General features: G+C 60.6%; 1 protein-coding gene across 1 annotated transcript in view; it reads left to right on the top strand.

Annotated features, from left to right (window-relative positions):
• Window positions 1-214: 214 nt before the first annotated feature.
• COL7A1 (collagen type VII alpha 1 chain) overlaps window positions 215-23,997 on the top strand; it is a 30,633-nt gene continuing 6,850 nt past the window's right edge. The window contains exons 1-93 of the mRNA XM_012771185.2: window positions 215-415; window positions 909-1,089; window positions 1,741-1,900; window positions 1,989-2,082; window positions 2,162-2,323; window positions 2,482-2,645; window positions 2,726-2,855; window positions 2,947-3,063; window positions 3,164-3,310; window positions 3,398-3,514; window positions 3,591-3,740; window positions 3,823-3,951; window positions 4,604-4,747; window positions 4,836-4,961; window positions 5,064-5,207; window positions 5,782-5,901; window positions 6,037-6,180; window positions 6,515-6,640; window positions 6,741-6,887; window positions 7,136-7,258; window positions 7,600-7,746; window positions 7,987-8,121; window positions 8,206-8,352; window positions 8,433-8,569; window positions 9,036-9,162; window positions 9,246-9,392; window positions 9,480-9,652; window positions 9,751-9,786; window positions 9,868-9,894; window positions 9,987-10,031; window positions 10,102-10,164; window positions 10,524-10,595; window positions 10,684-10,719; window positions 10,860-10,895; window positions 11,052-11,123; window positions 11,230-11,307; window positions 11,515-11,541; window positions 11,623-11,676; window positions 11,807-11,869; window positions 11,968-12,027; window positions 12,157-12,192; window positions 12,386-12,430; window positions 12,509-12,544; window positions 12,882-12,926; window positions 13,020-13,055; window positions 13,164-13,199; window positions 13,530-13,562; window positions 13,718-13,771; window positions 13,849-13,908; window positions 14,003-14,038; window positions 14,138-14,218; window positions 14,312-14,347; window positions 14,543-14,587; window positions 14,787-14,858; window positions 15,097-15,141; window positions 15,395-15,421; window positions 15,636-15,665; window positions 15,781-15,861; window positions 15,936-15,971; window positions 16,047-16,082; window positions 16,174-16,254; window positions 16,517-16,552; window positions 16,952-17,014; window positions 17,101-17,145; window positions 18,112-18,147; window positions 18,221-18,256; window positions 18,362-18,457; window positions 18,584-18,619; window positions 18,710-18,745; window positions 18,893-18,940; window positions 19,283-19,318; window positions 19,427-19,549; window positions 19,632-19,832; window positions 19,926-19,961; window positions 20,044-20,088; window positions 20,271-20,339; window positions 20,415-20,459; window positions 20,582-20,644; window positions 20,835-20,879; window positions 21,127-21,162; window positions 21,291-21,326; window positions 21,483-21,527; window positions 21,711-21,743; window positions 21,822-21,884; window positions 22,008-22,043; window positions 22,124-22,204; window positions 22,340-22,408; window positions 22,529-22,564; window positions 22,642-22,683; window positions 22,858-22,902; window positions 22,990-23,034; window positions 23,706-23,741; window positions 23,825-23,884. Coding sequence (XP_012626639.2) covers window positions 331-415; window positions 909-1,089; window positions 1,741-1,900; window positions 1,989-2,082; window positions 2,162-2,323; window positions 2,482-2,645; window positions 2,726-2,855; window positions 2,947-3,063; window positions 3,164-3,310; window positions 3,398-3,514; window positions 3,591-3,740; window positions 3,823-3,951; window positions 4,604-4,747; window positions 4,836-4,961; window positions 5,064-5,207; window positions 5,782-5,901; window positions 6,037-6,180; window positions 6,515-6,640; window positions 6,741-6,887; window positions 7,136-7,258; window positions 7,600-7,746; window positions 7,987-8,121; window positions 8,206-8,352; window positions 8,433-8,569; window positions 9,036-9,162; window positions 9,246-9,392; window positions 9,480-9,652; window positions 9,751-9,786; window positions 9,868-9,894; window positions 9,987-10,031; window positions 10,102-10,164; window positions 10,524-10,595; window positions 10,684-10,719; window positions 10,860-10,895; window positions 11,052-11,123; window positions 11,230-11,307; window positions 11,515-11,541; window positions 11,623-11,676; window positions 11,807-11,869; window positions 11,968-12,027; window positions 12,157-12,192; window positions 12,386-12,430; window positions 12,509-12,544; window positions 12,882-12,926; window positions 13,020-13,055; window positions 13,164-13,199; window positions 13,530-13,562; window positions 13,718-13,771; window positions 13,849-13,908; window positions 14,003-14,038; window positions 14,138-14,218; window positions 14,312-14,347; window positions 14,543-14,587; window positions 14,787-14,858; window positions 15,097-15,141; window positions 15,395-15,421; window positions 15,636-15,665; window positions 15,781-15,861; window positions 15,936-15,971; window positions 16,047-16,082; window positions 16,174-16,254; window positions 16,517-16,552; window positions 16,952-17,014; window positions 17,101-17,145; window positions 18,112-18,147; window positions 18,221-18,256; window positions 18,362-18,457; window positions 18,584-18,619; window positions 18,710-18,745; window positions 18,893-18,940; window positions 19,283-19,318; window positions 19,427-19,549; window positions 19,632-19,832; window positions 19,926-19,961; window positions 20,044-20,088; window positions 20,271-20,339; window positions 20,415-20,459; window positions 20,582-20,644; window positions 20,835-20,879; window positions 21,127-21,162; window positions 21,291-21,326; window positions 21,483-21,527; window positions 21,711-21,743; window positions 21,822-21,884; window positions 22,008-22,043; window positions 22,124-22,204; window positions 22,340-22,408; window positions 22,529-22,564; window positions 22,642-22,683; window positions 22,858-22,902; window positions 22,990-23,034; window positions 23,706-23,741; window positions 23,825-23,884 — 7,137 coding nt within the window. The 5' untranslated portion in view covers window positions 215-330. The remainder of the gene's footprint in view (window positions 416-908; window positions 1,090-1,740; window positions 1,901-1,988; window positions 2,083-2,161; window positions 2,324-2,481; window positions 2,646-2,725; window positions 2,856-2,946; window positions 3,064-3,163; window positions 3,311-3,397; window positions 3,515-3,590; window positions 3,741-3,822; window positions 3,952-4,603; window positions 4,748-4,835; window positions 4,962-5,063; window positions 5,208-5,781; window positions 5,902-6,036; window positions 6,181-6,514; window positions 6,641-6,740; window positions 6,888-7,135; window positions 7,259-7,599; window positions 7,747-7,986; window positions 8,122-8,205; window positions 8,353-8,432; window positions 8,570-9,035; window positions 9,163-9,245; window positions 9,393-9,479; window positions 9,653-9,750; window positions 9,787-9,867; window positions 9,895-9,986; window positions 10,032-10,101; window positions 10,165-10,523; window positions 10,596-10,683; window positions 10,720-10,859; window positions 10,896-11,051; window positions 11,124-11,229; window positions 11,308-11,514; window positions 11,542-11,622; window positions 11,677-11,806; window positions 11,870-11,967; window positions 12,028-12,156; window positions 12,193-12,385; window positions 12,431-12,508; window positions 12,545-12,881; window positions 12,927-13,019; window positions 13,056-13,163; window positions 13,200-13,529; window positions 13,563-13,717; window positions 13,772-13,848; window positions 13,909-14,002; window positions 14,039-14,137; window positions 14,219-14,311; window positions 14,348-14,542; window positions 14,588-14,786; window positions 14,859-15,096; window positions 15,142-15,394; window positions 15,422-15,635; window positions 15,666-15,780; window positions 15,862-15,935; window positions 15,972-16,046; window positions 16,083-16,173; window positions 16,255-16,516; window positions 16,553-16,951; window positions 17,015-17,100; window positions 17,146-18,111; window positions 18,148-18,220; window positions 18,257-18,361; window positions 18,458-18,583; window positions 18,620-18,709; window positions 18,746-18,892; window positions 18,941-19,282; window positions 19,319-19,426; window positions 19,550-19,631; window positions 19,833-19,925; window positions 19,962-20,043; window positions 20,089-20,270; window positions 20,340-20,414; window positions 20,460-20,581; window positions 20,645-20,834; window positions 20,880-21,126; window positions 21,163-21,290; window positions 21,327-21,482; window positions 21,528-21,710; window positions 21,744-21,821; window positions 21,885-22,007; window positions 22,044-22,123; window positions 22,205-22,339; window positions 22,409-22,528; window positions 22,565-22,641; window positions 22,684-22,857; window positions 22,903-22,989; window positions 23,035-23,705; window positions 23,742-23,824; window positions 23,885-23,997) is intronic.

Genomic DNA, 23,997 nt, shown 5'->3' with positions numbered 1-23,997 from the left:
TCTGTGGAGAACCTTCTGGGGGATTACCAGAAGCCAGGGGGGGGCTTAAACTTAAGTGCGTCATATCATCTGTCCAGGGGAGGGGTGGGGGGGCGACCTCTGGGGATGTGGGTGAGGGCGGGCGTCTGGGTCCCCGCCCGACGCTCCGCCCCCTGGGATCGGGGACTTTTCTGTGCTCTGCCGGCGGGACTGCAGCGGCGGCGGTGGGAGCTGGCGGACTTGCAGGCAAGACAAGGACTCAGGCTGGAGGGGCCCTGGGCTCAACGCGCCAAAGCCGCGGGGGCCAAGGGACAGAGCGGGAGTCCCAGCTGACCGTTTCTACCACCCAGGATGAGGCTGCGGCTCCTGGTGGCCGCTCTCTGCGCCGGGATCCTGGCGGGGGCGCCCCGAGTGCGGGCCCAGCACAGGGAGAGAGGTGGGCACGGCTAGGAAGGACCCCGCCTGGGGCACTGCACCCTGTCACCCACGGCTCCACTCGGCCTTCATCCCTGACACCCCTTCCACCTCCACGACCGCCGCGGGTTCCTCCTAACTCTCCTCGGACTCCCCGAGCTCGTCGCGATTGCCCTGGGTTCCCTAAACCGCCTCCTATCCTGTTCGGACCCAAATTCCGGCTCCTGGACCGCGCGCTGGGTCCCCTACCTTATGCCACCCCGCGCTGGCCCCTGGAGGCTATGGCCTCAGTCCCAGACCCACACCCGTGCCGGGGCTCTCCCTCCCCCACCCCGACCCCCCGCGGGGAGTCTGCGCCGGCCCACCCGCCTCCCTCCCTGGCCCACAGGCCAGGTTTGCATAAGCAGATGCGGCCTACGCTCCACCCGTCCCGTCCGCAGGCCCAGGGGACCACGGTGCGGGGAGGGTGCGGGTGGGCTCCCAGAAGAGGTCGTGATCGCTTCTCCGTGCCCCAGTGACCTGCACGCGCCTTTACGCGGCTGACATCGCGTTCCTACTCGATGGCTCCTCATCCATTGGCCGCAGCAATTTCCGCGAAGTCCGCGGCTTTCTGGAGGGGCTGGTGCAGCCTTTCGCTGCTGCAGCCAGTGCACAGGGGGTGCGCTTTGCCGCGGTGCAGTACAGTGACGACCCACGGTGAGTCGTGGCCCTGGGGACGGGAGACCAGGAGATCCCACCAAGCCCCCTTCTGCAGACAGGGGGGACAGCCTAGAAACCCCAGGCCAGGTTCTTCCCGAAACAGGTTTTGAGGAACCCAGAGACCCCCTAGCTAGGACCGCCTCTGGGGACAGACGTAGGGATTTCCCAGGTAGAGCCTTCATGCCCTGAAACACCTCCAGGCTAGCGCCCTGCCAAGGACAGGGAGTCTGTGTTTTCTGACCTGAAGATGGGGAACCCAGGAGAAAGCCCCGGGGCCCCATGCCGGTTGGCCTCTTCACGTTTTAGCCTCCTAACCCCTTCAGCCTCTCAGTTCACCAGAAGGGCTCCCTGTCTGGCCAACATCCACCTTTCTACAACTGGGCCCTTCCTCCTGCAAGTATTCAATTCACCACACACCCTGTCCCCCTAGGCTGTGAGCCCCAAGGGTTCCTCCAGGCCTGCCTGGGCCCAGCCACAGGTAGCGCACAGAGGACCCAGGGAGTTTAATTTGGGGGCTATAGAGATGGGGGGGCAGAAATCACAGAACCAAGAGATCCTCTAAAGGGCCTGATACCCACAACTGTGATCCCAGAGGCCTCCTAAAGACCAGAGTCAGAAGAGGTCCTGACTCCCTCTTCCTCCCAACAGGACAGAGTTTGGCTTGGATGCACTTGGCTCCGGGAGTGATGTGATTCGTGCCATCCGTGAGCTCAGCTACAAGGGGGGCAACACTCGTACAGGGGCTGCGATTCTCCATGTGGCCGACCATGTCTTCCTGCCTCAGTTGGCCCGACCTGGTGTCCCCAAGGTGATCCCAAACCCTAACCATGACTTCCAAGGTGACCCCAAATTAAGTGTCTAAGGAAACCCTGATTTGACCCCTACCTCTGCCCCAGGTCTGCATCCTGATCACGGATGGGAAGTCCCAGGACCTGGTGGACACAGCGGCCCAAAAGCTGAAGGCGCAGGGCGTCAAGCTGTTTGCCGTGGGTGAGTACAGGGCTGGGGTGATAGGTCAGCTGGGGTGAGGACCAGTGGACCACTAAGTCCTGACTGGGCATCACCTCAGGGATCAAGAATGCCGACCCCGAGGAGCTGAAGAGGGTTGCCTCACAGCCAACCAGTGATTTCTTCTTCTTCATCAATGACTTCGGCATCTTGAGGACACTACTGCCCCTTGTTTCCCGGAGAGTGTGCACAACTGCTGGTGGCGTGCCTGTGACCCTGCCTCGTGAGTTCCTGCCCACATTGTATACCCTGACCTGGACCCCAGGCCCCAACCCCAACCTGGGAGTGCTGATTCCATCCTATGTTCTCCTGACCCCCTGACCCCAACCCCGGACCATAAGTGCTGACTCTAATCCTCCTGCCTGGTTCCCCCATTCCCAGCTGATGACTCAACTTCTGGTCCACGGGACCTGGTGCTGTCTGAGCCAGGTAGTCAATCCTTGAGAGTACAGTGGACAGCGGCCAGTGGCCCTGTGACTGGCTACAAGGTCCAGTACACTCCTCTGACAGGGCTGGGACAGCCACTGTCGAGCGAGCGGCAGGAGGTAGGATGTCAGGAGTGATAGATAGGTGGGTGGCTGGGGACTTGGCTGGGCAAGATGAGGTGACCTTTGACCCTGGGCAGGTGAACGTCCCAGCTGGTGAGACCAGCTTGCGGCTGCAGGGTCTCCGACCACTGACCGAGTACCAAGTGACTGTGGTTGCTCTCTACGCCAACAGCATCGGGGAGTCTGTGAGCGGGACAGCTCGGACCAGTGAGCAATTCTGCCAACCTCTGAGCCCCTTCACCTAAGCCCCCCGTAACCCTCCCCAACTCCACTAATCCCTGGTGGGCCCTTCCCCCAGCTGCCCTGGAGGGGCCGGAGCTGACCATCCAGAACACCACAGCCCACAGCCTCCTGGTGGCCTGGCGGAGTGTGCCAGGTGCCACTGGCTACCGTGTGATGTGGCAGGTCCTCGGTGGTGAGTGAGAGGTGTGGGCGGAGGGGAGTGCCTGCTCCTCAGACAAGGTTGTGGATTCCCGAGTCTGTAAGGCCCACTGACCCCTCTGTGCCCCGTGCAGGTGGGGCCACACAGCAGCAGGAGCTGGGCCCTGGGCAGGGGTCAGTGTTGCTGCGTGACCTGGAGCCTGGCACGGACTATGAGGTGACCGTGAGCACTCTGTTTGGCCGTAGCGTGGGGCCTGCCACTTCCCTGACTGCCCGCACTGGTGAGAAGGCTGGGCACATTCTTCAGGCTGGGGTGGGCAGGCAGGGCAGGGCACAGAGGCCACTGACATCCTTTGTGCCCTGGGCAGACACCTCCGTTGAGCAGACCCTGCGCCCGGTCATCCTGGGCCCCACATCCATCCTCCTCTCCTGGAACTTGGTGCCTGAGGCCCGTGGCTACCGGTTGGAATGGCGGCGTGAAAGTGGTCAGTGCAGGGGCCAGGGGTGGGCAGACAGGGGTCAGGGCTTGGCCTCAGCTGGCCTGACCGTGTCATCTTGCAGGCTTGGAGCCGCCACAGAAGGTGGTGCTGCCCTCTGCCGTGACCCGCTACCAGTTGGATGGGCTGCAGCCAGGCACTGAGTATCGTCTCACGCTCTACACGCTGCTGGAGGGCCGCGAGGTGGCCACCCCGGCAACGGTGGTCCCCACTGGTGAGGGCTCTGTGGGCCTGGACAAGTGAGTGAGGAAGGTGTGGGCGCCCCAGGCCACCTCTCAGGCTGTGCTCTCCAACAGGGCCAGAGCCACCCGTGGGCCCTGTGACGGACCTACAAGCGACTGAGCTGCCTGGGCAGCGGGTGCGAGTGTCCTGGAGCCCAGTCCCCAGTGCCACTGAGTACCGCGTCACTGTGCGCAGCACCCAGGGTGAGGTGGACGCGGCCAGCACCCCCACACACTAAAGTTCTGCCCACAGGGTCTGAGCGCATCTTCACCCACTCTCCTTCCACTCCTGGGTCCCTACACCCTCCTCCCTGTCTCCTTGTCCTTTCACCTCCCAAGATGGCACTGAGCCCAGAGCTGTTGCAGGGTCTGTCTGCCCCCTTCTCTGGCCTAGCCTGTCTCCTTGCCTGGGTCCAGCTCCACTCCCTGCCCTATGTTCCTGATTGTGGCATTCCTTCTCCACAATCACAGCTCAGAATAGAGCTGCCGCCACCCCTCCTCCCACGGCCGTCCAGCCATGACCCTCGCTGTGACTGCTGTCCACACTGACCTCTGCCCTCCCACGTCAGCGTCTCAATGGCCTGTAACTCACACTGCTGCCCACTGACCCCTGCCATCCCACATCATCACCAACCCCTACATCCAGTGTCCCATCCATCCCTGGCTCCTTTCGTCCCATGTCCTTGGCACCCGCTCACCCTTCCCAGCGGTATCCCGTCTCTCACAGACCCCCACCATCCCAAATCTCATGCCCCAGGACACTTTTCGTCCTGTATCCCTGTCCATCACTGACGCCGTCATCCCACATGCCTGTCTCTTACTGACCCCTGCCCGCCTGCCCTGCCTTCTCCCTCAGGGGTGGAGCGGACCCTCGTGCTTCCCGGGAGTCAGACAGCCTTCGACTTGGATGAGGCTCGGCCTGGGCTTAGCTACACCGTGCGGGTGTCTGCTCGAGTGGGCCCCCGAGAGGGTGGTGCCAGCGTCCTCACTGTCCGCCTGGGTGAGCACTGCAGGAGGCTTGTGGGGGACAGTTGCTTGACTCACTCTGGTCCTAGTCCTGACCTCTGACCTCTGTCTTTAACCCTTAGAGCCGGAAACCCCACCTGCCGTTCCAGGGCTGCGGGTTGTGGTGTCAGATGCAACACGAGTGAGGGTGGCCTGGGGACCTGTTCCTGGAGCCAGCGGGTTTCGGATTAGCTGGAGGACAGGCAGTGGTCAGTGTGGGGTGTGGGGGAGGATTGCTGAGGGGAACAACCAGGGTATGGGGGACAGAGGGGACAGGCAGGAGCCCTGCCAGCACTTCCCTCTGGTCCTAGGTCCGGAGTCCAGCCAGACATTGCCCCCAGACTCTACTGCCACAGACATCACGGGGCTACAGCCTGGAACCTCCTACCAGGTGGCTGTGTCGGCACTGCGAGGGAGAGAGGAGGGCCCCCCAATGGTCATCGTGGCTCGAACTGGTCAGGGCCTGACCCAGTCCCTTGGCTGTCCGCCTCCGGTGCCCCTTTGGACGTCCATGCCTCCCCTTGCAGACCCTTGCTTCTTCCTAGAACTTTGCCTCCCCTTTCAGAGTCCCTCTGCCTCCTCCCTCAGAGCCTGCTGTCCCCTTCAGCCTCTGTTGCCTCCCTTCTCCAGCTCCCTCGCCTCTCCCCTAAGACCTCCCGCCATCTTTGCCCTGGGATTTCCATCACCTACCCTTCAGATCCTGGCCACCTTTTTTGCTGGACCCAGCTCTCCTCTTAGACTTACACTTTCTCCTTTGTTAGATCCCTCACCACCTCCATTGGGCACCCCCCTTCTCTGTGGGACCTTGTTGGCCCTCGGATTCCTGTCAGCTGCCGTCGCAGATTCCCACTCTCCCCTCCATCAGAACCCCCACTCCTTCCCCGTCTGACCCCTTTGTTGCCTCCTCCGTCAGACCCTGGTCTCCTGTTGGGCTCCTGCAGACTTCCCCTCTCAGATCGCCTCCACCACCTCCCTCACCAGATCCTCCCCTGCCTCCCCCATGGGACTGCCCATTGCCTCTCCCCTTAGACCCACTGGGCCCAGTGAGGACAGTCCGTGTGACTCAGGCCGGCAGCTCATCTGTCACCATTGCCTGGACTAGGGTTCCTGGAGCCACAGGATACAGGGTTTCCTGGCACTCAGGCCATGGTGAGGACCAGGGGTTGGGGAGAGTCACGGGGGCAGGCCTGGGTGGAGCGGGGACCTGGTGTTTCTTGGGGGGTCTAGGTAGGGCTGAGGACAGAGTCTGGCTAGCCCTTGAGCTGCCTCCATCCCTGCTCCCAGGCCCAGAGAAATCCCAGTTGGTTTCTGGGGAGGCCACGGTGGCTGAGTTGGACCGGCTGGAGCCAGATACTGAGTATACCGTGCGTGTGAGGGCCCATGTGGCTGGCGTGGATGGGACCCCCGCCTCTGTGGTTGTGAGGACTGGTGAGTGGCCCCTGGCCAGATGCCAGCCACACCTCATTGGCTACCCCACTCTGCTGTACATTCCTGACTACTCCATCTGCCCCCTCCGTCACTGCTCAGTGACCCACTCACCCCACATTGACTAAGTGTCCACCCACAGTGACGTCCTGGCTGCCCCACACTGCCCACTCCAAGGCACTAACCTCATTCCTCTTAGGGTCACCTACACTCAACTGACCACACCAACCTCATGCTGACCTTCAGACTTCCCCTGCACTAGCCATTCCTGCACTGCCAACCTGTTCTCTGCAGATACCCAGTGACCCTTGAGCCCTTACTTTGCCTCTGTTCCTAGCCCCTGAGCCTGTGGGCAGTGTGTCGAGGCTGCAGATCCTCAATGCTTCCAGCGACATTCTGCGGGTCACATGGGTAGGGGTCACTGGAGCCACATCCTACAGACTGGCCTGGGGCCGCACTGAAGGTATGACTCCCTGACTGTGTCCATCTTTTCCCTGGCTGGGATTGCCCTCTCTGGTCAGCCACTCCCACCCCTGACCTTTGCTGTATGCTCACCTGGCCAGGTGGCCCCACGAGACACCAGCTGCTCCCGGGAAACACCGACTCCGCAGAGATCCGAGGCCTCGAAGGCGGAGTCAGCTATTCTGTGCGAGTGACTGCACTTGTCGGGGACCGCGAGGGCGCCCCTGTCTCCATTGTCGTCACGACGCGTAGGTGGAGTTTGGGCTGGAGCGAGCCTTGGATGGGTGGTTTGGGGCGGGGGTTTGTGCTCGGGACTGGAAAAAGGACCGGGATTGGTAGTGAGCCTGTGGGGGCGGAGTCTGAGAGGCGAGCAAAGAGGAAGGCTGGACGCAAGAGAGGGGCCGGCTGGGGGCGGTGCGTGTGTCAGGGTTGGACTGGGATTGGCGCACGGGCCGATGGGGGCGGAGCCTGCCTGATTCCCGCGCTTTTGCTCCAGCGCCTGACGCTCCGCCAGCCCTGGAGACCCTGCGCGTGGTGCAGCGTGGGGAGCACTCGCTGACGCTGCGCTGGGAGCCGGTGCCCGGGGCGCAGGGCTTCCGTCTGCGTTGGCGACCTGAGGGTGAGAGGTGCCCCCGGGAGGAAGTTAGGGACCAATAACGGTGGGGCTGTGGGCGGGGTCGTCGAGGTGGGGGAGGTCACTGCGGTGGGCAGCGTCTGTCTGTCATTGGGGGCCTGCGGGATCGGTGACTGTAGGTAGGATCAATGACCGAGGTGGGTGGCATCAGTGAAGTCAAAGAGGGTCAGTCGAGCAGTAAAGTGGGCGGGTTCAGTGAGACTGAGGAAGCTCGATCAGGAGGGTGGACCCTGCTAGCAGTAAGTCAATGAGGTGGACGAGTCCCCTAACACCAGAGCTACCATCCTCCCACATGCTCCTGGCCTCCACCCTCACCCCCGCCCCAGGGGGCCAGGAACAGTCCCTAGTCCTGGGACCGGAGCTCAGCAGCTACCACCTGGATGGGCTGGAGCCAGCAACACTGTACCACGTGCGGCTGAGCGTCCTGGGGCCGGCTGGAGAAGGGTCCTCCAGAGAGGTGACTGCACACACTGGTAAGCCCAGGGGGTCCACCTCGCATTGGTGTGCTCCCCCCACTATGGTGCACCCTGATTTCCTGCACCCCAGACTGAGTGACTCCTCCTGTAGCCCTCACCCACCCTCTGATACTAAGTGATCCCAGCATGACATCCCATGACACTGCCCAAAGATGAACCTGACCAAGATCTCAGATCTCTCATCTTTGGGTTCTCAGGACACAGCCTCTGATCCCTGAGCTTTCATTCCTCCTTCAGAGTCGCCTCATGTTGCGAGCACTGAACTACGTGTTGTGGACACCTCGATCGACTCAGTGACTCTGGCCTGGACCCCAGTGTCTGGGGCATCCAGCTACATCCTGTCCTGGCGGCCACTCAGAGTCCCTGGCCAGGGTGAGGAGGAGCCAGGATTGGGGTGGGCTGGCAATTGGGGTTCCATGGAGGACCTCCTGTTTAATCGAGTTATGTCCTCTGCAGAAGTGCCTGGGTCCCCACAAACACTTCCAGGGATCTCGAGCTCCCAGCGGGTGACAGGACTAGAGCCTGGCGTCTCTTATGTCTTCTCCCTGACACCTGTCCAGGGAGGTGTGCAGGGTCCTGAGACCTCTGTCACACAAAGCCCAGGTATGGCGGGCACAGTGTGAAGGGCCTAAGTGGGTGGCTGGATGGGTTGACCACTTCGGTAACTCTGCTCCCTTCTGCAGTGTGTCCCCATGGCCTGGCGGATGTGGTGTTCCTACTGCATGCCACTCGAGACAATGCTCACCGGGCAGAGGCTACGAGGCGTGCCCTGGAGCGTCTGGTGTCTGCACTTGGGCCTCTTGGGCTACAGGCGGTCCAGGTTTGGCCCTAGAGTCGGGCTCCTACCTCTCCCTGCCCCTCGCCAACCCGGGTTTCACACCAGTTACCATCTCCCTATTACCGCATACATTCAGGCTTTCAATTAACTTTTTTCTGAGATGGCATCTCACTCTGTCACCCAGGCTGGAGCACAGTAGTGCGATCATAGTTCACTGCAGCCTTGAACTCCTGGGTTCAAGTGATCCTCCCGCCTCAGCCTCCCGAGTGGCTGGGATTATAGGCACATGCCGCCGTGCTCAGCAGGTTCTGGCTTTCTCCTAGCTGTTCCCCAGGCTCCAGTTCTTCTCGTCTGCTTGGTTCCCTATCCTACCATCATTGCTGACCCCCTAATAAACAGTTCAGGTTTAGTCACACACACCCCTGTGTCTCTGTGTTTCCCCAAACTCTGTGCACCCCCATCCCTGCTCTGTCATCTTCACCAGGCTCTGTGTCTTCCCCCACCCTAGGTTGGCCTGCTGTCCTACAGTCACCGGCCCTCCCCACTGTTCCCACTGAATGGCTCCTATGACCTTGGCATCATCTTGCAAAAGATCCATGACATCCCCTACATGGACCCAAGTGGGAACAACCTGGGTGAGGACTGCAGTGGGCATGGACTCTTGGGCTACCCATTGGGAGCTTGGTGCTCCAGGGTTCTGACATGCCTTTGCTTCCAGGCACAGCCGTAGTCACAGCTCACAGATACTTGTTGGCACCAGATGCTCCTGGGCGCCGCCAGCATGTGCCAGGGGTGATGGTCCTGCTAGTGGATGAGCCCCTGAGAAGTGACATATTCAGCCCCATCCGCGAGGCCCAGGCTGCTGGTGAGGAGTAGGGCTGAGAGGGATGTGGCCTGGGAGTAGGAGTGGCCCCAGCGGGGTTGTCATGCAGGCTGCTGGACCCCTCCTTAGGACTCAAAGTGATGATGTTGGGCATGGCGGGAGCTGACCCAGAGCAGCTGCGTCGCTTGGTGCCAGGCATGGATCCTGTCCAGACCTTCTTTGCCGTGGATGATGGTCCAAACCTGGACCGGGCAGTCAGTGACTTGGCAGTAGCCCTGTGTCAGGCATCCTTAGCTACTCAGGTTTGGAAGCAGCCTCTGGGGGACTAAGTGGTGGAGAAGAAGGGGTCTGGGATTTCTTGATAGAAATGTTCAGCCTCAAACAGACCTTGTGTCCACAGCCACAGCCAGAGCCTTGCTCAGTGCATTGTCCAAAGGTAAGTGTCCAGGGTTGAGAGTGTGGGTGAAGGCCACACCTGGGGCTAACTCTGACCCTCATCTGACATGTCTTTCCCCAGGGCCAGAAGGGGGAACCTGGAGAGATGGTGAGTGGCCTTGGTGAGGGATAGAAAATGGGTTGGGCATCAGCGGGGCAAGGGAGGTTGGTAGCACAGAGCTCACTGATGACCCTTTCTAGGGGCTGAAAGGACAAACTGGGCCTCCTGGTGCCCCCGGCCTCCCGGTGAGTGCCCCCCACACCTGTCCCTGTGCCCTGACTGGGTACTGCATCCTTACCTGCTCTCTTCTCTCAGGGTAGGACCGGTGCTCCTGGCCCCCAGGGGCCCCCTGGAAGTCCCCTTGCAAAGGGCGAGAGGGTGAGTGTGGAGACTTTTCTCAGGGTTTTTAGGAGAGAGAAGGAAGAAGCAGTTAGGATCCCAGGGTGCTCCTAGGGGCTCAAGGGGAGCTTATACACCACGCCAGAGACTTTGGGGAGGCTCTTAATTAGGGGGCCAGTGGGGATCTGAGATCTGGGTTCCAGAGGCAGGGAAGGCCTTTGCCTCATCACTGCCCTTGTCCTGGGATTGAGCTCTATTCAGCTCCAAGAGGCCACTTCTCTACCCCCTATTCCATCCCCAACAGTACTTGGGGGCCTGTGGGGTTGAAGGGGCTCCTCCAGGAAACCAGGGGTATTGGGGGAGGGTCCCTTCCTGCCCTGACCTCTTTGCCTCCTTAGGGCTCCCCTGGAGCTGATGGGCTTCCAGGTAGCCCTGGCCGCCCCGGGACTCCTGGGACCCCTGGCCTGAAGGTGAGCAAGCCTTGCCCTTGGGGGCCAGGGTGGACACTCTGGTTAGTGGGGTGGTTCTGACTGTTCTGACTCTGGCCTCCATCTACAGGGCTCCCCAGGGTGGCCTGGCCCTCGTGGGGAAGCGGTAAGATGCCTTCCTTCCTGTGCTTTTTCGAGTTCTCCCAGGGTTCTTTCCATGGGGCCGTGGTGCAGTGCTGGCCAGTGGGGCCCGCCCTGACACTCACCTTAGCCTGAGCACCACCCTCTGCTATGTTTTGTTCTCAGGGAGAGCGAGGACCTCGAGGCCCAAAGGGGGAGCCGGTAGGTGATGAGAGAAGGGAGGGGCCAGGATGTCCCAGAGAGGAGAGGGGCTGCCCCAGCCAGAAACGTGAAAAGGAATAGCTGGGGCTCATCCAGGGGCTTCTGCCTTGAGGCACCCATGTCCAGAGTCCTACCCACTGCTCTCTGCCCCTACAGGGGGCTCCTGGACGAGTCATTGGAGGTGAGGGACCTGGGCTTCCTGGTCAGAAAGGAGACCCTGGACCTTCAGTAAGTTCAGGGTATATGGGGGCCAGTGATGTGCTGGGGGGACTTGCAAGAGGGGGTGAGAGTGGGCTCTGAGGGATCGCTCCTTATACCTTGTCTCCTCCATCAGGGCCCTGCTGGACCTCGTGGCCCAGTGGGGGACCCAGGACCCCGTGGTACCCCAGGGCTTCCTGGAGCAGCTGTGAAGGTGACAGCCTCATGACTTCCATGTGATTCAGAAACCTGGTGACCCCATTTGAACCCACATAACCCATACTGGTTGCTCTGAGCCATGTGACCCTTTGGCCACCCGCAGCCCCACCATGACTCCTCAGTCCCCTGTGCCCCTCATCTTTTCTGGTATCTGTGGGAGGAGTTGCGGCCCAGGGTCATAGGGTCATGATCTGTTTTCCAGGGTGACAAAGGCGATCGTGGGGAACGGGTAAGTGAGGGACAAGGTATACTGGGGGTGGCTTAGAGTCTGATTCCCCTGACTATGCCCTGACCTGCTGTTTTCTCCCAGGGTCCCCCTGGACCAGGTGTTGGTGGCACTGCTCCTGGGGAGCCCGGGCTGCCGGTGAGGGGGACTTGAGGCTCTGCTGGAGAACGCGATCAGGACTGTGGGCAGAGGGACTGGGGGCTAAGCTAGGGGCCTGGTTGGGTGCTGGGCTTCATAGTTCTTGGCTCGCATTCTTACTTCCTCCTAGGGTCTTCCTGGGAACCCTGGACCCCGAGGCCCAGTTGGTCCCCCTGGAGAGAAAGGAGAAAAGGTAGGAAACCTGACCTCTGAGTGCCCCAGTTCTGGGGCTGGGTGCTGGGGCAGGGCCTCCCTTGGGTCTTCCAACCCATCCATGTGTTTTTCCTTCAGGGTGACTGTGAGGATGGAGCCCCAGGCCTCTCCGGACAACCTGGGACCCCGGGTGAGCCGGTGAGTGTAAGGGCAGGGGCTCTGAACGTGGTGGGCGTAGCTCCAGCCCCCACCCTCAGCCATTAACCACATTGCTCCATTCTTATGCCCAAGCCCAAATCTCTGAACCTCCAAATTCATCCCTTCCAGGGCCTACGGGGACCTCCTGGAGTCATTGGCCCCAAAGTGAGTCCCAGTGGGGGGGCCAGGTGTGAGGGGTGCTACTCTGGAACCCCCATGGTGTTAGGGGGGGAGGGTGGAAGATCAGGAGGTAAGGTCAGAGGTGGTGGTTTCCAAGGCGGGTGGTTGGAGTTTGAGACACCTTGTCTGGGGTCTGACTGTCAAGTCAAGGCCCACCTCCTCTCCTCTCTCTCCTTAGGGTGACCGGGGACTGACAGGGACCCGGGGTGAGACTGGAGAGAAGGTAAGTGCAGCCTGGGGGCTCTCAGGGCCCCAGAGGAACTGGGGCCAGACTTGGCTCTGACCTCTTCTGTTCCATCAGGGCGAACGTGGACCCACTGGCCCAGTTGGACCCCAGGTAAGCCCCCTGGGCTCTGTGCCCCTCCTGGTTCTGACTTCTTGCCCTTGACCCCCACTGCCTCTGCCCCTCACCCCTCCTCACATGACTCCTAAACCCTGCTGACACAGGCTCTAGCCCTTAACCCAAGCCAGCCGGCTTTTAACCTCTGACCCTGCTGAACTGACCTTGACTTTCACTGACCTGGTCTGTCCTCCTGCCGAGTTTGATGCCTGCCAACCTAAATCCCAATCCTCCATGACACCCCTCCAGCCACCACCCCCGACCCTCTAGCCCCGTTTGCCCACAACCCCTGACCCCCACCGCCTGGAGCAGCACTTGCATTCCTTTTCCCCAGGGGCTTCCTGGGGTTGCTGGCCGTCCTGGAGCCGAAGGTCCTGAAGTGAGTCTGTGACTGTGGTGGGACCAGGAGTGGGACTTTCGTGTGTCCCTCCCTCCCCCGCCCCTCCTGGGCTCACACTTTCTTCACATACAGGGGCCACCAGGACCCGCCGGCCGCCGAGGAGAGAAGGTGGGTCATAGGCTGGGGGTCTTTCTGTTGAGTACCAGGGATGTGGCAAATGGGACACTGGGCCCTTGGGTTCCTAGATGGGTCTGTGACCCCATCCTTTCTCCACAGGGGGAGCCTGGTCGCCCTGGGGACTCAGCAGTGGTGGTGAGTGAAGGGAGGCTGGGGCCGCGAGCACAGCACAGCCCTTGAGCAGCACCCTGGGCCCCTGGGCAGGCTCAGAGCCCCGGGACTCTCCTTATGCCACATGCTGCTTCCAAAACTCCTGGCTGGGATCCTGTGACCCCATGAGGTCATGAGTTCTTCGTGTCAGCCCATTTTGTATAACCTCTAGCCTGCTCTCACTGGTGACCTGTGACCTCAGAGCAGAGACTGAGCTCTGTGACTTCTGCTTTTATTTAACTTCCATCTCAATTAAGACTTTGGTTGTACGATCCCCAGATGGGGCCAAGCCGTGTCTGTCCGGTTTGTTTTCAGGGACCTGATGGTGCTGGAGCCAAAGGAGACAAGGTAAGTCTGGTGTGGGTGAGAGGAGATTGTTACAGGGTTGAGGTCAAGGTTGTAGGGCTTGTCTCTGGGACATGGAGGTCACAAGGTTGTGGCATGATTTCTGGGTTGTGGGTGTATAGCCTGGGACTAGCATTGATGGTCTTTGTCACCTCCAGGGAGATGTGGGGCCCACTGGGCCCAGAGGAACTCCCGGAGTCAAAGGGGATCAGGTAAATGAAGAACAGTGATCAGGGGGTGGGGCAGGTGATAGTTGTGCCATCCTAACTGCTTATTCTTCTACCCATAGGGCCCACCTGGATTGGTTATTCCTGGAAACCCTGGCCCCAAGGGAGACCCTGGCAACAGAGTGAGTAAATGTGGGGATGAGGAGTGTGACAGAGGGAGAAGAGGTAGTTCCTGGGACCCCAACTAAATTCTGCCCCCCTTGCCATGCCCTGCAGGGTCCCATTGGCCTCACTGGCAGAGCAGGCCCCCCGGTGAGTACCTTGGGTACCCTCTAGGTGTCTGGGGTCCCCTCCCTTCCAGAGCTGCCTGTGCAGGTATCCTGCATCACCTCGCTCTTGCCTCCTCCACAGGGTGACTCAGGGCCTGCTGGAGAGAAGGGAGACCCTGGGCGGCCTGGCCCCCCAGGACCCATTGGGCCCCGAGGACGAGATGTGAGAGGCTGGAGTTGTGGGGGGAGGGGAATAGGGGGTGTTGCTGGCATCACTGGGGGTTTTGGGACCCGGGCTGACTCTCATGTCTCACAGGGTGAAGTTGGAGAGAAAGGTGACGAGGGTCCTCCGGTGAGACTCCTCCCCGCTGTGGTTTCCGATCCTTTACCCTTCAATTGGGATCCCAGTGGGCCGGGGGCTCCACCAGGTCACCAGTTTCTCCTCCTGCCCCCTGTGCAGCTGGTGCCCGGGCCCTTCTGTCCCTACTCCCTGGGTGGGTTAGATCCTAGCTCACCTGCAGAATGTGGCTCTTTTCCCCATCACCAGGGTGACCCAGGTTTGCCTGGAAAAGCAGGCGAGCGTGGCCTTCGGGTGAGTCTTGGCAGGGAGAGGTACGAAGATGATGGGGGAGGTGGGCATGAAGGTGACAGGGAACTCTAATGGGGGAAAAGGGTGGTGGGAAACTCTGACATGGATGTTGGGGTGATGGGGAACCTGGGGCGATGTAGACGGTCATGGGGAACCTGCAAAGTGCCAGGAGGGTCTGTCTCAGACCAGCTGCTTTTCTCAGGGGGCACCTGGAGCTCGGGGGCCTGTAGGCGAAAAGGGAGACCAGGGAGACCCTGGAGAGGATGGACGGAATGTGAGTTCCAACCTTTGACCCTCAACCCTGACCCCAGCCTCAGCCCCCCAACCATCCAATTCCCAGCCCGATCCTTCTACCCCAGCCCTGCAGTCCTGAACCCTCACAGTCCTCACTCCCTGTGACCCCTGTATCTCAACCAAAGGCCACCAGTGTCCCTATGAGTCCTCATGGTGTCGCCAAAGCTCCCCCACACTCCTGCATGCCCTGAGCGACCCTGACCCCCGGCTTTCTGCAGGGCAGCCCTGGACCCTCTGGACCCAAGGGCGACCGTGGGGAGCCAGTGAGTAGTGCTGGTGCTCTGGGCTTGGGAGGGCGGCGAGTTCCCTGGCTGCTGCCAGTGCTCTGGCCGGTGTCCACACAAGGGGCCTGAAGGTCAAGTGGGAGCACTGATGGCCACCCTTGGGCCTGGCCTCCCTTCCGGGGTTGGCACTGTGATGCTGCAGGGAATTGGGGGCAGAGTTGAGCCTGGGCCAAACCGGAGTTGTGCCTGGGCCCTCGGGGCTCCTGTTGGCTACAGTCATTTCCTTTCCCAGGGCCCCCCAGGACCCCCTGGACGTCTGGTAAGCGTTGTGCTGGGTCTGAGCCTCTGTCATCTCCCTTGCCTGCCCCTGTTGGCTCCACACCATGTCCCCTCATTCCTTCCACTGACTCCCACTTCCCCCACTGCCCCTCTGGTACCCCTTTTGATTCTGTGGCCCCTCACTGACCCTGTCTCCCCGTACCACCCCGCTTCCCCTTGTTGTTCATTCTCCTCACTGGTCCCTCCCCCGACAGGTGGACACGGGACTTGGAGCCAGAGAGAAGGTATTGGGGGCTGTGGTGGAGCCTAGGAAAGGATCCTCATGCCGCCCACGGCAGGGTCTGCCCTGGGCTTGCTTGGCTCAGGGCTGTTCCCTCAGCAAGCCTGTCTCTGCCACAGGGAGAGCCTGGGGACCGTGGACAGGAGGGTCCTCGAGGACCCAAGGGTGACCCTGGCCCCCCTGGAACCTCTGGGGAGAGGGTGAGTGTGGTCCTGTGGTGGGGGTGGGAGAGCCTGGGAGAGCCTGCTCTGATCTCTTCCTCTCCCATCCTTAGGGCATCGACGGGCTTCGGGGGCCCCCAGGCCCACAGGTGAGTGCGCACTTTGCTCCATCAGCCTCGGTCCCTGCCTTGCCCTCACCTCTTATCTGACCCTGTTCTCTCCAGGGGGACCCAGGTGTCCGAGGCCCAGCTGGAGAAAAGGTGAGACGGGATAGAGGTTTTTCAGGACATGAATCTGGGTCTTCAGATCCGTCTCTGCCTTTGAGGCCTCTTACCAGTCTGTTTTCCTCAGGGTGACCGGGGCCCCCCCGGGCTGGATGGCCGGAGTGGCCTGGATGGAAAGCCAGGGCCCGCTGGCCCTCCTGGGCTGAATGTGAGTCGTGGTAATGACCACCTGGTCACCCCCTTCCCTTTTCCCTTCACATGAGGGCCTTAAACCCAAGCCTTCTCTGGGTGGTCTTGGGCTTGACAAGCTCTGGGGCCAAGTGTGTGATCTGTGTCTTTTCCCAGAGCCCTGTGTGGGTGGGCGTGTTACGCCCACACAGGCCTTGGGTTCACAGCAGCTAGTGGCCCTGTCAGTGGGCAGTGCTGCTGACCCCGTGATCACAAGGCACTGACTTTGAATGTCTCCTTAGGGAGCCGCAGGCAAAGCCGGGGACCCAGGGAGAGATGTAAGTAAGGGGAGATGCTGGGGTGGAGGGTGGCTCAGGGGCCCAGCACAATAAGGCCCTCGTAGTTCGAGCATCAATGAGAGGAGAGGGAGTTGGTCCAGCCTTGTCTTTGAAAGGGGTCTCAGTCCCTGGCAGACAGGTTTTAGTGAAGTCCCCCTTTCTGACCTTCTTTGTCTTGGGGTCTTAATAGGGCCCCCAAGTTCTGGGGTTTCTTCCCTTAGAAGTCTCAGCAGGGGGCCCCCAGCCCATAGGATTTATGTCTGAGGGGATTTCTGTAGGACCTCCTGATCCAGAGGTCTCTACACTGGAGGAAGATGTTAGTGAGGTGCTCCCAGTCCACGGATGTGGCTTGAGAGATATCTCAGAGGCCCTGTCAATCTTAGCAAAGACTTTTTCTAGGGGCTTCCAGGCCTCCGAGGAGAACATGGGCCCCCTGGTCCCCCGGGCACCCCTGGAGCACCGGTGAGTCCAGGCTTTTGTGCTACCCTTTTGCCCCTTTACTGCCCTTACCCCAGCCCTGATGTTTGACCAATGATCTGTTCCTGCAGGGAAAGCCAGGCGAGGATGGCAAACCTGGCCCGAATGGGAAAAATGTGAGTGTGTCCAGGGTAGTTGCAGCTGCAGCATGCTAAGAAGCGCCAGCACACGCACATAGGCCAGATATGCAAGCAACACAGGAGGCACACATGTGGACACACATAGGCATGTGCCAATACCTGCACACCTAGCCTAGACACAGATACATCCTGAAACATAGTTCTATGTGCACACACAGGCAGCCTTGCAGACACAGTGAGTTAGGCGGATGGGCCAGTTGGTGCCTGGATGTGTGACATATGCCAAGATAACCCACAGCCACAGGCCTAGGCAAAGAGGCACAGATACCCTGGCATGAAGCCACATTCAGGGCACTTGGAGACATATTGACCCTCAGATGCTTCCACCCAGACCCAGACCCAGGTATGTGCTAAGACATGGACCTAGGACTGCCTGTGGACCTGTGTTGAGACATGATGAGACACACATTCATGGCTCTGATGTGTGACACATGCTGGGACATGCTGACACATGCCTTTATATCCACAGTCACTCACATACATATAGCCATACACATTGAGATACACACAAGACTTACAGATGCCAAGGCACTGGGGACCTGTGTACGTGTAAAAGCCCAGGCCCATATGCAGACATGGGCAACGTATGCAGACAGAGGGACACACAGACCCACAGGTACGCATGCTAAGACACACATGAACACACACACACACCAAGGATGTGGATGCTCCCCAACCCAGAGATGCAGAGAGTGGAAATGCATGTAGAGAGCCAGGGACAGGAGGCCATGTGCAGTTGCATCTGGGGTGGGCAGGCCTGTGCAAGCACACCCTCGGACATGCCACAGCTCACTCAGACAGTCACAGGCTACACTAAGACACGTGGAGCCGTGAAGCTACAGACACAGACATATTGTCATAGTCATCTGAAATCTGCCAAGACAGCATCTTGCAGCCAGACACCAGTGAACGTTTGGGCTGATGTGAGTCCTTTGCCTGCAGGGAGAACCTGGGGACCCTGGAGAAGACGGGAGGAAGGTAAAGCCCCTCGCCTGGGGTCTGCTCTGGCCTCAGAGTGGGGCCATGTCCAAAGCATCGTTGTCTTCTTTAGGGAGAGAAGGGAGATTCAGGCGCCCCTGGGAGAGAAGTGAGTGCTGGGATTTTCTGCAACTTCTGACCCCTGACCCTGTAGAGTATGGCTCCACTCTTTTCTGGGTTCTCAGCATCCTGATGCTGGCTGCATCCTCCACAGGGTCGTGATGGCCCCAAGGGTGAGCATGGAGCTCCTGGTAGCCCTGGACTCCAGGGCCCTCCGGGCCTTCCAGGGCCAATTGGCCCTCCTGGCCAGGTGAGTGTCCAGGGTGGTCTGGGACTTGGGAGCAACAGAGGCCATCATGCTTCTATGGGATACCCTCTTGGGACACCTTTGTGTTCTGTGTCATGTGTGACCCTTTTGTGTTCTGTCATATCTCAGGGCTTTCCTGGTGTCCCAGGAAGCGTGGGCCCCAAGGTGAGTGTGGGTATGCTGGGTAGGGGGTATGGTGAGGGGCAGACTAGGGTTGGGGGACATTTCCTCTACCTGATCATTCTTCATTCTCAGGGCGACCGTGGGGAGACTGGATCCAAAGGGGAACAGGTGAGGCCCCTACCTTTTCCACATGCACAGGTAGCCATAGCACCCCCTCCCCCCACAAAAACACACACACACACACACACACACACACACACACACGCGCGCGCCTCCCAAGCTGGGTCCTAGCAGCTTGTCTCTTGCTTTCTCCAGGGCCGCCCTGGAGAGCGAGGCCTGCGAGGAGAGCCTGGGAGCATGGCGGTGAGCCCACCCTGTGACCTGGCCTGGACTCACATCCCCGCCCGTGGGAGTTACCTCTCCTTCCTCCTCCCCTTGCCCTGAGGCCCCACAGGGTCTGCACTGTATGCTCAGCCTCCTGCCCCATTGGGGTTCCTGGAGCCCACACTCAAGAGAACCTGGGCAATGTGGACAAGCCAGGAAGGGGCTCCCGGTAGCCTCCAGCCAGGCCTTAACTGAGGGCTAAGGGTTGAGCCAGAAGCCTGGGGAAGAGGAAATGGAAGTACTTTCTAGAACAAGTGTGGGGCAGAAGGCAGGGGCTTCTTCTTCGTGGACAGCCCCTCACCCCCATCCTTGTGTCCCCAGAATGTGGAGCGGTTGTTGGAAACTATTGGTGTCAAGGTAGGTTGTTTAGGGGCTGGAGGTGGGGGCAAGTGTTGCCCACAGGGCCCAGTGGGTGGGCAGTTGCAGCTGTGGGCCCTGCTCCTCTGACCCCTTGCTGTCCCTCAGGCGTCTGCCCTGCGGGAGATCGTGGAGACCTGGGATGAGAGCTCTGGCAGCTTCCTGCCTGTGCCTGACCGGCGTCCTGGCCTCAAGGGGGAGCAGGGCGAGCGGGGCGCCCCAGGCAAGGAGGTGAGTGGTGGCTGCTCAGTGAGGAGTGCCCCATCGAGGGTGTAGCTGTACAGCCACCAGCATCCCTCTTCTGCTCCCCCAGGGCCCCATCGGCTTTCCTGGAGAACGCGGGCTGAAGGGAGAGCGTGGAGACCCTGGCCCTCAGGGGCCACCTGGCCTGGCCCTTGGGGAGAGGGGCCCCCCTGGACCTCCTGGCCTTGCCGGGGAGCCTGGGAAGCCTGGTATTCCTGGGCTTCCAGGCCGGGCTGGAGGTGCAGGGGAGGCAGGAAGGCCAGGAGAGAGGGTGAGCCTGGGGACTGGCCGGGAGGACTGGGGGTGGGGTGTGGAGGGGCTGGACCCCACGGACATGGCCCTCGCCCTGCTCTTTGCATTTTAGGGCGAACGGGGAGAGAAAGGAGAGCGTGGAGAGCAGGTGAGCTGGGATGGGGCTCCACGGGGCAGGGCTGCCTGAAGGCTGTGCTGGGGCTACCACCCCATTTTCTTCTTTTCTGCAGGGCAGAGATGGCCCTCCTGGCCTCCCTGGACCTCCTGGCCCCAAGGTGATCACCCCAACCCTGCCCTGGGCCTGTAATGGGTGACCAGGAGTGCACCCTTAATTTGGGCCCCGGAAATCCCATATGGTATCTCTGACCCTATGACCCTCTGTGATCCTGTGATCTGTGATGACCCCTCCATGCCTCTGTGACAGACATATCTCTCCCCTGTCACCCTGTGCTTATAGGTGGCTATGGATGAACTAGGTCCCAGACTCCTTGGAGAACAGGGGCCCCCTGGACTCAAGGGTGCTAAGGTCAGTGTGTGGGATCAGCTTGGGGGCAGCCCCTGCCATGGCACCAGGGCCTGACTTCACATCTCATCCCCACAGGGGGAGCCAGGCGGTGCCGGTGACCCAGGTCCCAAAGGAGACAGGGTGAGGCCTCCCACCCCACTGTATGCTTCCCCCTTGTTTATGGAGGCATGCCAGGGCTGTGTGCACATGTGCATGGACACATGGCAGGGGTCGGGGCTCAGGCAACGATACTTTGCCTGCAGGGTGTGCCAGGCATCAAAGGAGAGAGCGGAGAGCCTGGACAGAGGGGTCTCAATGGCAGCCCGGTGAGTCTTTGCCCCACGGGCCACATACGTGCAAGAATATGGCTCTTTCATGCGTTGTCCTGTGTGTAGGGCTGGAGTCTGCATTGCCTGGCACTGTCTGGGTCTTGCCTCTGACTGTCTAGGGGGATGGCAGAGGGGCAGCTGGGCATGGCGGACAAGAGCAGCATAGCCTTAAACCTGTTCTCTTCAGGGTCTACCAGGAGAGCGTGGCGTGGCTGGGCCTGAAGGGAAGCCGGTGAGTGGTGGCAGGAGTGGCCTGGCCCAGGCTCTGAACTTCTGCTGGGTGCCGGCATCTGTGTGTGTGTGTGTGCGTGTGTGCAGGCCCACATGTGCTGTCCATGAGGGGCAGGCCATAGGTACACGTGCTGTGTGCCTGGGAGGGTTGGGGCGTGGAAGTGGGTCCCCAAGGCCAAAGTCCCCAGAAGGTGGGAACAGGCCCAGGTGAGGCCCAAATTGAGGCTCACAGCACCTTCTCTATGCAGGGTCTGCAGGGTCCAAGGGGGACCCCTGGCCCAGCGGTGAGTACCCAAGAACCTCCACCTCTCCTGCCTACAACCTGTGCCCTGCCCCAGTGAACAGTACTGCCTCAGTTTCCCTGGTAAGGTGGGGATGGCTCCCCCCATCAGAGTCTTTCTCTCTTTAACAGGGAGGCCATGGAGACCCTGGACCATCGGGTGCCCCGGTGAGTGATGGGGGAGCCTTGCCTGGTGGGGGTCCAGGAGGGATAGGACAGCCATCGTCACTGCTGCTGAGCCAGCCAGGCCTTATCTATGTTAATCTACCAAGCACTGGCAGATAACATTGACCCTTGTCCCCTACCCTTGACACTTTTCTCTAGGGTCTTGCTGGCCCTCCAGGACCCCAGGGACCCTCTGGCCTGAAGGTGAGTACAAGCATGGGGGGATGTGAATGGGATGAGGAGAAGGCTCCTGGGGGCCATGTCCACATCCGGCGTCAACATTGGTGAGGTCAACAGCCTCCTGGATGTCATTCCCTGCCGTGAGGCTGAGCACCAGGAGGCACGTCCACACAGACTCTGCTCATGTGGTCTCTGGGTCATTTGCAGGGAGAGCCTGGAGAGACAGGACCCCCAGGACGCGTGAGTGGCCCAGCTCGTGGGTTGGGGTCATAGGGAGATGGGTGTGGTTGGCACGGCCCTGAATGTTTCTTCCTCCAGGGCCTGCCTGGACCTACTGGGGCTGTGGGACTTCCTGGGCCCCCGGGCCCTTCAGGCCTTGTGGTGAGTGAGTCCCCGTGGCCCCTGCAGAGACACCATATTCCGACCCTTCGGGTCCTCTTTCCCCCATGTCCTCCTTTGTCCCTTGCCCTGTGTCACCCTCACATCTGACTTGCTCCCCCTCAGGGTCCGCAGGGGTCACCAGGTTTGCCTGGACAAGTGGTGAGTCCTAGGGGTCAGGGGCTGGGCTCCAGGGGTCAGGGGTCAGCAGGCAGGCACCTGACAGAGCTCCTTCCTCTCAGGGGGAGACGGGAAAGCCGGGAGCCCCAGGTCGCGATGGTACCAATGGAAAAGATGGAGACAGAGGAAGCCCTGGTGTGCCAGTATGTGTTTGGGGAGAGGTCGCTGCGGGCCTGCGGTGGGGGCCAGGTGCCCTGCTGAGTGTCTGGAATGTGAGGAGTGGGCGGCAGGGGTGGGTGGTAGAGAGGCACTGAGCCCCTCACGCTGCTCTGCCATAGGGGTCACCAGGTCTGCCCGGCCCTGTTGGACCTAAAGGTGAACCTGGACTCACGGGGCCCCCTGGACAGGTGATGTTTGACCCTAACCTCTACCCGCTGCCTCACCTGCAAGCCTTAGTCTGAATGCCATCGGGATGGCGGGGGGCAGGGAGAAGCAAAGGCTGGCACCTCACTAGGCATTCCCCACAGGTGGTGGCCGGGCCCCCTGGAGCAAAGGGAGAGAAGGTGAGTGTGCGGGAGGCCAGGGAGAAGGGGCCAGGCGGTGGGGGCCAAGGAACCCTACTGACCTCGCCCCTCCTCAGGGAGCCCCTGGAGGCCTTGCCGGAGACCTGCTGGGCGAGCCGGTGAGTGTGGAACTTCTGATAGCAGATGACCTCGGACCCATGGTTGACCCAGCCCTGCGATCCTCCACTTCCATAATATGCCCCACATTTGACCCTTGGCCTCGTGCTGCCCTCCTGGAGTCTCATCTGTCTGTGCCTGATGCCTCTATTGCCTACTGACCTTTGTCTCTATAGGGAGCCAAAGGTGACCGAGGACTGCCAGGGCCACGGGGCGAGAAGGTGAGGTGGGGCTGGCCCGGGCCTGGACTCCGGGCAGAGAGGGGTAAGGCTGGGAGGCCGAACCTCCTCACCACCCATTCTGTGCAGGGGGAAGCCGGCCGTGCAGGGGAGCCTGGAGACCCTGGGGAAGATGTAAGTCTGGGGTCTGGGCGAGTGCAAGCCTGGCTTGAGGGGTACGCCTTTTGACATGAGGGGCCCTTCTTGGGCCTGTGCTCATGTCTGGACCCCTAACTCTGGCTGCGTGTCCCAGCATTCCAAAGTCTGCTTCTTGGAGCACACATGGATACATGCTCTTGGCTTCCACACTCCGAGGGCTTGGGTGCCCCTTCTTGGCTTCTGTGTGCCTGTCCTCGGCCTTCTCTTCCTCAATATGTCTGATGTCCCAGGTCTCAGGACACATCTGAGTTCTTGCGGGCCTCTCCTTGGTCATGTGCTTATAATTCTCCTTTCTCCACCCCCACCTGTCTGAGTTCACCTCTGTGGTCACGTCCAAGCTCCCTGGAAACAGACACGAAATTCCCATGCTCATGTCTGTGGTCCCAGATGTCTGTGCTCATGTGTGAACTCCATGTGCCTGTGCCCAAGCCTGAACTCCCACCTATCTGTGGTCACATCTGAGCTTGCCTCTGTGCCCTCAAGAGTCAGTCATTGTCCTGTCTGAGCTCCTGTGAGCCAATTCTTGGTCACATGCCTGAGTTCCCATGTGTTTATGTCACATCTGAGCTCCCCTGGGAATATTTTTGGGCCATGTCTGAGCCCTGTGCTCATATTCCTACCTTCTCAAATGCTATTTGTTTTTTCAGGGTCAGAAAGGGGCTCCAGGACTCAAAGGTCAAAAGGTACATGTGCCCAGAAGGGCCCCTGCAGGAGGTCATGGTCCTGGGACTCCCTGAGCCTGATCTGACCCCTCTTTCTCCCAAAGGGTGACCCAGGAATGGGGGTCCAGGGCCCCCTTGGGCCAGCTGGTCCTCCAGGTATGAAGGTAAGTCAGTGACCCCTCACCAGTGGCAGGGGCAGCGGGCAGGGAGGCCACTGGAGGTGGGAGAAAGAGGGAATTCTGGGGCTAGTCCTGGAGTGGGGGTCCGCTGGTGACCA

Source organism: Microcebus murinus, chromosome 1 (assembly GCF_040939455.1).
Source record: "Microcebus murinus isolate Inina chromosome 1, M.murinus_Inina_mat1.0, whole genome shotgun sequence".
Lineage (NCBI taxonomy): Eukaryota > Metazoa > Chordata > Mammalia > Primates > Cheirogaleidae > Microcebus > Microcebus murinus.
Note: the sequence above shows the minus strand (reverse complement) of the source record. Positions and strands in the feature narration are given on the sequence as shown.